Below are 11,489 nucleotides of genomic sequence, written 5' to 3'. Positions count from 1 at the left end.
AGCCCATTGTCTCTAGAGAAGCTGGGCATGCTATTCCAGACAGAGACATTCGACGTCTGAGTACGCGCAGACGAGATTATACATAAGTGTTACAAGGGTCGTAGCATCTACGTTCATTCAGACAGCCAAGTAGCTCTGAAATCGTTATCAGTCCCTGCACTGAGATGAAAGGTCGTTGCAGAATGCCGTGAAGCCCTTGTGATGTTAGTGAAAAGCTACAGTGTAAACCCACTGTGGGTCGCTGGTCACTCGGATATTATTGGAAGTGAACAAACTGATGAGCTAGCCAGGGACGATGACTCCCCTTTGTTTTACCGCAATCTGGTATAACCATCATTAAGGGGATGGTAAAATCTAAAATACGTAGAGCGCTCGGATCGAGAACGCTGTACTAAAATCCAAAAACAAAAACATGGTAAGCTAATGATGCCGAAACATGTTTAACGAGAATTTCTGTAATCCTGGACATGTGCAGGAGGATTATTAAACACGTGGTACGTTTAATGGCTGGCATGGGGACTTTAACAATCTTCTATACGTCATGGGAACAGAGTAAGAAGCACATAAGTGCATACTATAAGATGCTGGAGATGAAACCGCATCGCATTTACTCTTGCAAAGCGAAGCACTGGCGACCAAAGACACAAAATACTTGGGTCACTAGTTCCTGAAGAGATTGTGACTAACAGAGATCTAATAACAGCATTCCTACTATTCTTTAAGAGTACTGGTCGGCTTTACTGAAAAGGCAGGGAGAAACACTGCTCAATAAATTCAGTTTCGGTGCGTGCAATAGGGCACAAAGACCACTGTGGTTTAGTCTCCCTGGTTAAAACAAATCAAATCAATAGTTATACGCAAAATACGGGAAAAATTCTGACGGTCTTTCTTCATGGACTCGATTTTCGGAAAAAAATTCTAAATAAAACGTTGGATATATCACGCCAAGTGCCAGGAACTACAAAGCAAAATATGGTATTTGTGTTTGTTGTGAGGTCGCCGCGTGCACCAGCCACATAAGAGTCGTTTCACTGCCTTTCAGTTCTACGTACATTTTAATGTGAAGACGTTTAGGCCTAGCTCAGCTCCATTGGGAATGTCTTTTAATGGACTTTGTTTGGTTTTACTGATGTTCACAGATACCATGTTTCTTGACACGAACTTCTTTGCCCTAAAATTGTCCCCAGTATGTGAATTTACGCGTCCATGTACTTCTGATGAAGACAATGTTACAATTGTTGAAACCATTTTTTCAATGAGTGTTAATAAACCTTTATACCTGCAACTGGTTAGTTGATTTTTTAAAATCATTCTTGTTGGGAGAGTTGAGGTTGAGGTTGAATGAAGCAGAAGATATCATGACTTTTTACGAGTTGATGGTCCAACGTTTAATACAGTACTGGAAAAGGGTTGTCCCAATGGTAAAAAAAAAAAAAAAAAAAAAAAAAAAAAACCGCACACATCAGTCATCAGTGAGAGATGCAACTCCACCAATTCAGCATTCATCTGCTACATTACCATACATGGAGATACAGCAGACAGGGGATGACGCTACGTAGTTAACACTGTACACTGCTTTGAAGCTGGCCGGCCGGAGTGACCGAGCGGTTCTAGGCGCTACAGTCTGGGACCGCGCGCCCGCTTCGGTCGCAGGTTCGAATCCTGCCTCGGGCATGGATGTGTGTGATGTCCTTAGGTTAGTTAGGTTTAAGTTGTTCTAAGTTCTAGGGGACTGATGACCTCAGCAGTTAAGTCCCATAGTGCTCAGAGCCATTTGAACCATTTTTTGCTTTGAAGCTGGCGCTGCCATAACAGCAGCTCTTAAATATTAGCAGACTACAGTCTGCTATTGCTTCTTATCCTTAATTTCTGCCGCGTCCACGCAACAGCTGTTACAAATAATAAATATTACAACGTTAGAAAGGTTTCTTCAGATGTTTTTTGGTCTTAAAACCATATTTGATCCAGTAATACGACCCACTGGCCTCGCTAATGAAACTTTCTTTTTGTTACACGTTTCTGACAAACAAGAAGCGAAGTATGTGATGTGAAAAAGTTACTTTCGCAACCCAGCATCTTCCTGAATACAGAATGATGAAACTAATGTTCCGTCTATGTCCTCTTCCCGAAAATGTTGAGAAGGTATTTTGCTACGTCTGGGTGGTTTGCAATATTTCCTTGTCACAGCGTTCAACTAGAGCGCTCTTCGATTCGTGTTGATAGAAGATCTAAAGTCAAATTGCAGAAATAAAACCATTACTGTAAAAGTAACCAGCGCAACTAAAATCATATATATATATATATATATATATATATATATATATATATATAAATGAAATATCGCTTGGACTGATCCACTTACGAGTGAAATGTGATTCCTTTACACTTTAGACTACAATCAGAACGCCTAGTATCCATGTAAACAATACAAGTTGTCTTTTTTTTATCAAAACACTTCCACCAGAAGCTAACGTTTGGGGTTACTAACATGGGGGACGTCGACATCAGATTTGCGACGTCATGACAAGTTTTATCATACCTCCATTCTACGATACCTTACTAATGGCAATTATTTCGAAGACTTCGCTAGCGCAGCTTCAATCAAAGTATAAGTATTTGAGACACAGCTATGGAAATGTGTCACGCAATAATACGTGCACTAAGGGATTATATTCAGGTAAGTAATGTATACTCATACATAAATATTTGTATATACTTTTAGTGAAAACTTTTCATTAATTAGCTTTTAAAACTTCTTCCTTCGTGGCTGTAGGGTGCCGTTCTACGTATGTTGTGAACAACAACTTGTACGATTCTTTCTCAATATTTCTGTTTTTGTGCTCACCTGCCTTATCATCCCACAATGCTGGCAATGATTTGTACATTTTGATACAGTCTGTTTTCGAAACAACAGAAGCAACAAAGAACTGTTGGACACAAAGATGTCCAGAACCTGTAGCGCACGAGAGATTGGCAAGAACGTTGTCAATACTGCTACAGACGGTAAGATATATCCGGCGAGTGCTGTATATTTAAAAAGTTTTTGATGTACTCCCTGTCACTGCGCAGCCTTTTAATTAACCCCCACACGTTCGATATTACTGGACATCTGGAAATATTGTGCAATGCTATTCACGGTCCAGTGGCCTTTAGAAAGCAGAGAGAGAAGGTAACAACAGGCAGTCTGGTATCCTTAGTTTGCGAGCCATTCTCTTTAAAAGTTTTTGCCGCGAAATAAAGGGAATGTGTTTTGTGCTCTGCCGACTTTCCTTATTGCCTCCTACGACATTTTCTTGTTAAGTTGACTGCTTAGCTTATCCCCGTTGCCGGATTAATCACGTTCCCCGTGGCGCTCTTTGTAGATTTATTGAGCAAGAACAGCGTTACTGTAAAAATGTTTTTTTTTTTTTCACTGTGTAAATCTGTGGCGTCGGCTGAAAGACCATTCAGCACACAGAAACGAAAAAAGATTCTTCTACGATCGACAGTGAGTTACATGGATTATCAGATTTAGGAGTGCTTCCTCTGGAATCTGCCTCAACCTTGTACCTCTGCTCACCGCACTTCATGTAATATTGGCAACAGCGGTGGAACTCCACCAATGGACGCTCAGAACATCGACAAGGTCAATTTGGCTGATGGTTGGCGGTTCGCGGTCGTACATACCTAGGCCACAAGGCGTGAGCAAGTCAAAAATTGCATTAGGTGATGCATCCCGGATGCTAATAGGTTGCGAGGAGAGTAACGGTACCTTGGTGAATTTAGCATCGTAATGTATCACAAGTGCGATAATTAGTACGTCCTCACTTAATCTCGTATCCAATTTTTACATCTGCATATATATTTTGTTTTATCGCTATATCATTACTACATTCTAATTAAAAGAAATTAAGCCTAACAATAATGGGCCCTTAATTATCATGACTATGTCTATTCCGCAGTGTTTTGGGAAATCTTCCGAACACTTACGCCTTCACAAAGGCCCTCGCAGAAGGTCTTTGCGTCGAAGCGATGGAGAAAGGCCTACCAGTGTTGATACTCCGGCCTTCTGTAGGTGAGTTCAAAACAAATAATAAATATTTCGCTTAAGCTTGAACCTCTCCACAAGTGCTTCTAAACTGATTACTTTAAAAAAAATTATGAGGTGTAAAATACGCTTCACATTGTGTGTTTAAATTTAGACCTTGACCCAGTATTATTTTTTCCAGTGATTCCGATATGGAAGGAACCTCTACCGGGATGGACAGACAATATAAACGGACCAACGGGTCTGCTGATCGGAGCAGGCAAGGGTGTGATCCGTACGATGTACTGCGACCAGAACGGCTATGCTGACTACCTGCCTGTCGATATCGCAGTGAACGGAATAATGACTGCTACGTGGAATTATGTTGCTAATGGGTAAGTGGAGATGCGTTACGATTTTGGAACATGTTCGTGCCTAACGACTGGCAACGTGAATGATCATAACCGCTTGCACTAGTAATTTTAGTACGTGTTTCACTCAGTATTTCCAAGTGTCAGAATACTATAGGCCGATTGAAGAAAAACATACGTTTCATTCATGAAAAACGCGACAGTAGTGATTAAAAAGGACGTCCATTTTTTCAGCAACAGAAGCAGAAATACGTCATATATTTTCTATAACACCGACTCACATTATTGATGGCCGGCTGAAGCGACCCCTAGGTGTGCGTAGACTATCAGTAATACTGGATAATAATATTCAGCATAATGACCCGTTCGCTCCAGAGCGAATCGATATTGCGCAGTATTAGTGTCAGATACGGACACGGGCTGTTATTTGGCTCTTGGACTGGCTTTTCAGTCTCATAAGGGAAACAGGAAGCGTAGACTGAAGAATAAGTGATACAAGAAGAGAGGAAGATTGACGCTATGAAATTTTCTGAGTGACTTGGGTATAAGCGAACCAAATGATTACTGGAACTTTCTGAGCGTGGATGTGTTTTGCAAATGCTTACACCGGCAACTGCAATTGAGTCTGCATAATATTTATTCATTTAAATCCAATTTTAAAAACAAGTACACATATTTGTATCTGAACTGCGCTAAAAATTCCCTGCCCTTGCAAAACGTTCCTGCTATCAAAGTACCGATGCGCTGTCTCTAGTAGCTCGTCAGGACCAGCTCTGATTTTCGAAGCACTCGTAATTCTTTCCAGATCTGTGCTACAATTTGCCCGCAATAAGTTTAATTTCTGTACTAATTGAGGCTCAAATGCTTCCAGATACATTTCCCTGTATTTCCACAACAACTAACCGTATTGTACCGTTTTCTTTTAGCGATTACTATACTCGTTTAACACACCATAAGGTTAGCAACCGCTGTATACTTCCAGTAATTCCCAGACGGACGTGCGTTCCGCTGATTTCAAAGCCATTTCCACTTCACAAGACAAAAAATCATGCAAAATAAATAACAAATACTGCAAAATAAATAGTGCGGTGTACGAGACTGAGTGCCAAAAATGTACAATATTAGCCAGAGACTATGCGGGTGGTTTAAAAATAAGAAACGGATTTCACTTGTTTGTTACCAACCATAAAATATAGAAACACTTTGCGCATGTCCTGGACAGAGTTTTGACACAGCTCCGCTGTTGTTTGTTTGTAGCAATATGGCGACTATATTTGTGCGAAGTCAATGCACTCTTCAAGTGGAACGTGCATTCCGCAGTCGACTGAGCAAGAAGCCGCTTATGCACAAGTAGATTTATGAGTGGCATAGAAAATTCTTGGAAGTTGACGTCACGAGGCTGAGTGCATCCCGTTCCATTCCTCCCACCAAAGAAAAATTCTTGGCAGTACCGGGAAAGGAACCCGGATCCTCCACATAGCCGCGCCGACGACTCACTGCAGGGGGCAAACTTAATGGTAGATTCAATCAAAAAGAGCTGCCAAATATCTGTGTTGTGCATTAAGCCACACCACACGTGAAGTTTCCGGCTCTCCCTTATGAGCTGTACCACGATATGCGGGTTCTCCGACCTCCAGATCCGAACATTATGCCCGTTTACTATCCCAGAGTTGTGAAAAGTGGCTCCATCGGAAAAACGTACTTTATTGGGTAACTGTTGTTTGTATCAATTCATTCCAATTCATTCCAGCATGTTAGTAGCAAATTCAGCACCTTGGAGCCTATCGTCCGGCTTCACAGCTTGTAGGAGTTGCACTTTGTATGCATGGAAATGCGGCATTTTATGTAAAATCTTGACCATAACGTTCTGAGGTATGCCCATGTCGCTCGAAACACGACGCGTCGATTTCCGCGAATTGAGTTGAAATTCCATGTACACACAGTATCAACGGGGACGTCACTCACTCCAGCTCTAGCGCTTCTTGCCTTGTCAGCAACACTGCCAGTCTCCCTAAACTTATCAGACCATCCACTGATGCTATTCACATCTGGCGGATGTCGACCATTGGCACTTCCGAACTGTTGCTGGACTATTAACAGGCGACCGTGTTTAATGAAACCACAAAACGCATTGCGGTTTCTTCTGCATAGGCGCCATTGTGGCAGCTGCACTCTTAAATTATTGGTACACGTAACACAGAAGAGTGAAAAGAAATCAGATGCTGTCAGAGTATATGTAGATATTTATCTAAAAGGTGTTTCAGAATGACGTTTTAAAAATTTGGAGGACAGGTTTCTTACACTAAAACAATAAAAAAATGTCCAGTAAACATGGGCTCTGAAGTGCATATCTAAAGAATGATTGTGATTTGTGCCTCATTTAGTAATCATAAGTTTCCTCAGTCATCATTTTGGAGAGTACGCTAATATTTTTGCGATCCTTGCCAAGCTTGCTGATCATTTAAATCCGGATCACCTTGCATGGTTTGCAGCTGACAATCACGTCAGTTAAATTTCTAGGCGTACAGTAGCAATGCGGCGTGAAATGGTGTGCGACCCATTGTTAAGTACTGCTCGAGTGTTTGGGATCCCCATCAGATCGGATTATAGGAAGTCATCAAAGCAATTAGAGGCGTGTTGCTAGATTTCTTACCGGTAATTTCGATCAACAAGCAAGTATTGTGGAAAAGCTCCATGAACTCAAACGGGAATCTTTGGACGGGAGGAGACATTCATTTTGTGAAACCCTATTGAGAAAGTTCATTTGCGATAGAGTGCAGAACGATTCTACTGCTAGGAGTATACATATCGTGGGAGGACCGTGAAGACTAGGTAAGAGAAATCAGGACTCGTGTGGAAGCATGTATAGCATGTATAGAGTCGTTTTTTCCCTGCTCCATTTGCGAGTGCAACAGAAAAATGGAATGACTAGCAGTGGTACAACGTACCCCCCACTATCCACCGTACACGGTACCTTCCAGAGTATGTATATAGTTGTAGGTATAACTAATAAGCCGCTCCAGCTTTCTACTAATTACTACCCAACCATGATATTTTTGGACTTTGTCTTGTGTGGCAGTCATCTGACCCACGGGGTGACATCACAGTAAACAAAAACCACATCAGTTTTTTCGACATACTACGTGGAAAGTCCGAAAAGCTTCATGAACAAGCAGAGGACGTTTTGATGGGCTTCAGTAACCGACCGAAGTGCTCTCACTCTCAGGTGCAATAATACGGTGGTCGTCTAGTAGCCGGCCGGAGTGGCCGTGCGGTTCTAGGCGCTACAGTCTGGAACCGCGTGACCGCTACGGTCGCAGGTTTGAATCCTGCCTCGGCCTGGATGTGTGAAGTCCTTAGGTTAGTTAGGTTTAACTAGTTCTAAGTTCTAGGTGACTGATGACCTCAGAAGCTAAGTCGCATAGTGCTCAGAGCCATTTGAACCATTTTGGTCGTCTAGTATCTAGGGTCGGACATACACACACAGACTGACGTAATGGAAATAAATTACATACACAAACAATGCTCGTGAATCTGTCTACCTATCTACATCTACATAGATACTCCCCAAGCCGCCGAACGGCGCGTGGCTTAGGGTACGCTGTACCAGTACTAGCCGTTTTCTTTTCTGTTCCCCTCGCATGGAGCGAGAAAAAAACGACTATCTATATGCCTCCCTATGGGCCCCAATTTCTCGCATCTTGTGGTCCTTACGAGCAATATATATTGGTGGAAATAGAATCGTTTGGCAGTCAGTTTCAAATGTTTCAAATGCCGGTTCTCAAAATTTTCTCAATAGCGTTTCTCGATAGGAACGTCGCCTTCCCTCCAGGAATTCTCATTTGAGTTACCGAAGCATTTCCATAACACTTACGTGTTGTTCGAAACTACCGGCAAAAGATCTAGCAGCCCGCCTCTGATTTACTTCGACGTTTTCCTTCAATCTAATCTGGTACAGATCCCAAATACTCGAGCAGTACTCAAGAATAAGTTACACCCGCATCCTGTACAGGTGAACCAATCTTTCCTAAAACTCCCCCAATAAACCGAAGTCGGCCATTCTCCTTCCCTACCACAGTTTTCACAGGGTTCCTTAATTTAGTAATATGTATAGATATACATTAGATATGTTTCCTTCAGAGACATCCTATAGGCTTGTATGCTGTGGTGTTGCTTCTGTACATTTAAAACTGCCTTTTGAGGTAATGGCCAAATGGAAAATTCTAACCACAGAACTATGCTTCCAGGGATAAAGAGAAGAGCATTGTGAACATGACTTCCAGCTCCGAGTTCCAAATTTCATGGGCAGAGATCATCGAGCGGGGCAGGAAGATCACAGAGCGCGTGCCGCTCAATGGCGTGGTGTGGTACCCGGGTGGCAGCATGAAGAGGAGCCGCCTGCTGCACAACATCTGTCTGCTATTCTTCCACTTCATCCCAGCCATCCTCATCGACACACTCATCTTTCTGGCTGGGCACAAACCGATGTGAGTATTAACACGGCCACACTCGTCACTTTCCATTTCGCCTGACCACATTTAATGGTCTGTTATTCATACAAACCCGAAAAAAATTATTTTCCAGATAGATACAAATTCTGCTTCAAAAATCAGAAATGCCCAGAATTTTTAATTAATAAATGCAAATTTACTTAAAAATTCTATTTCATAATGAACTGCAACCACGTGATCTATTTTATCAGAGATGATTTGAAAGATCTTTATTTTCTTCATATAAGTATCAGAAATAGTACAACACGTGCTGAAGCCCAGTTTGGAAAAAGAATGTGTGCAAGAACGAGTGTGCAAAGAAAGACTGCAACTATGCATGAACATAAGAATGTATCAGTTAACTTCTGCTGTGATGTCGCATCAAAAAGTAGGTGTTTAAATCAGAGAAGTGCTCTGTTCACTGACAAAAAAATACTGCTGCTTCCCAAAAGAAACAATAATTTTCTGAAAGCTGATACAGAGCAAAAAGAAGAAAACAAATGCTATATCTGTGAGTAGCTAAATACCAGCACACATGTCAGAACCCAGGAGAGAAACACCTGAAGCCACAATGCAGAAGGGCTCCTGGAGAAGACAACACAACACCAAGCAGTAGCTGGGCTAAACACGGCTAATTGACAGTGGCTAGAACACAGACAAGGACATGATGAAAGCAACTAATGTAAAAAAATGAAGTGCAAAGTTGAAATTTTGGTGTCAACAGGCCAAGAGCAAAGAGAGACACAATCCAAATTGTGACTAGAGACAAAGATCAAGGGCCAAGCAAGATTGTTATTGAGTGGTCCACAGTACAGTGATGACAGTAATTGACAATATCAGACACAAGTACTCGTACAGAACTGACTAGCTGACTGATCGTTTGCTGGGCAGCCGTACTGATAAGGAACACTATTGACTGGTGTATTCACGTGTACACTCACATTGCGGAGTGATGTTCTGCAGCAAGATTCTACCTTCCAACGCCCAACTAGGTCCATCTCCTCCTGTCAGCTTCTGAGGAGCTGGACGTCAGATCCCTCCTCTCTGAAACAGGCACATTTGGGCAGAAATGCCCCAGATAGTGTGCGTGGCTGAAATGCAGGTACAGATGAAGACTTGGTCCCTTCAACCTTCAGTTTTGCATAGAGGGTGTTGCGGCCTCCATTGGGATAACATTGGCAATGGGCGTGCCAGAGAGCTCCACTTCTGTGAATGCAGAACAGTTCACTGGTACAACAATGCAGAGTCATAGAGTGCCACCAGGGGTGCTGGCTATGGTGCTATATTGTCACCAGAAGGCAGTGAAGGAGGTGGCAGCAGATGCAGTGCATGTACTTGAAGCCAAAGCTGGTTGTTGTGATGATGCTCAAGCCTCACCTGTGTTTGGATTGACATAACCAACCGCCTGTGGGTCCCCACACTGTCACTCAGTACTCCCATAAGAATGTGCCCACATAACTGCTCCAGTTGAGTAACAGTGGGAGGGATGGGACTGCGGTTCTAAAGGAGGCCATATCAGAAGATGAAGCAGGATCACAGTTGCCACCTGTGGAGGAACTCAAGGGGCTATGACTGTTAATTAGCATAGGCTGATAAGTGCTCAAAAACAGGATGATGGCTAACATTCTGGCAGAGGAATCAACTGCATTTTTCATTTGGAATGAGACATTTTGCTTCACTATTTGAGGAATCATGGAACAGATGGCTGCAGGTTTGTTTTATGCCATAGGCCTCATAGAAAGTTTTAAAAGCAAATTCCATGAATTGCATCCAATTAGTACAGACCAGCATGTGATGCCACCCTTTGATGGCCAAAACCTGAGCCATGGCACTGAAGGTGGCACTGATCACGCTGGATGCCACGCATACAACATGTGAGTATTTTAAGTAAGTATCCACAATGAGCAATCACATTGATCCCAAAAACAGGCCTGGAAGATCAAGATGAATGTGGCCCCAGGGCAGGCAGAGGGTGAAAGACTGTGGGTGAAAGACTGTGAGGGCACTGCCTAGTGGCAAGCTCACTTCGTGCAGCCGTGGACCATTCCTTCAATGTCATCATTGACCCCCGGCTAGTACATATGTCAACAAGCTAGTGCCTTCATGCAGGACATCCCACAATGTCCACAATGCAACAGACTCAACACCTGTTGGTGCAAGTCAGCCAGGATGGCCACTCAATACATGTTCATCTCAGATTGCAAAAGAATGATTTCATCAATAACTTTGAGAAATACGTTTCCAACTGAATTCATTTCCAAGCTGGCGGATGAGGTAAGTTTGCCAGCCAGTTGTCATATAGTGGGGATCTAACTGCAAGGTGGAGTCCTGGCAGAGGGTGACAGTGACACAAGCAGCTGTAATGGGAAACTGTCCAAAATGTGTTGCCACTCAGTATTGATATGGAAGCAGAAGACCTCCTTTGGGCCAGCGGGTAGATGTGACAATGCATCAGCACTGGAATGCTGTGCCACAAGCTTGATGGAGGCATTGGTCTGTTCACTCCGGGAGGCTGGAGCATGGCCCAGATAATGTCATCAATGGCTTTTGATCAGTAATTAGGGGAAACTGTATCCCAAAAAGGTAGAAATAAAGTTTTTTAAATGGTAAACACTATCCCCA

At 42.7% G+C, this 11,489-nt stretch overlaps 1 protein-coding gene across 1 annotated transcript in view; it reads left to right on the top strand.

Annotated features, from left to right (window-relative positions):
• The window catches only part of LOC124711269 (putative fatty acyl-CoA reductase CG5065), a 245,037-nt gene that overhangs the window by 218,194 nt on the left and 15,354 nt on the right, over positions 1–11,489 (top strand). The window contains exons 5-7 of the mRNA XM_047241250.1: positions 3,942–4,054; positions 4,209–4,401; positions 8,625–8,864. Coding sequence (XP_047097206.1) covers positions 3,942–4,054; positions 4,209–4,401; positions 8,625–8,864 — 546 coding nt within the window. The remainder of the gene's footprint in view (positions 1–3,941; positions 4,055–4,208; positions 4,402–8,624; positions 8,865–11,489) is intronic.

Source organism: Schistocerca piceifrons, chromosome 8 (assembly GCF_021461385.2).
Source record: "Schistocerca piceifrons isolate TAMUIC-IGC-003096 chromosome 8, iqSchPice1.1, whole genome shotgun sequence".
Taxonomy (NCBI): domain Eukaryota; kingdom Metazoa; phylum Arthropoda; class Insecta; order Orthoptera; family Acrididae; genus Schistocerca; species Schistocerca piceifrons.
The sequence above is the reverse complement of the archived record's forward strand: the minus strand, read 5'-3'. Positions and strand labels throughout refer to the sequence as shown.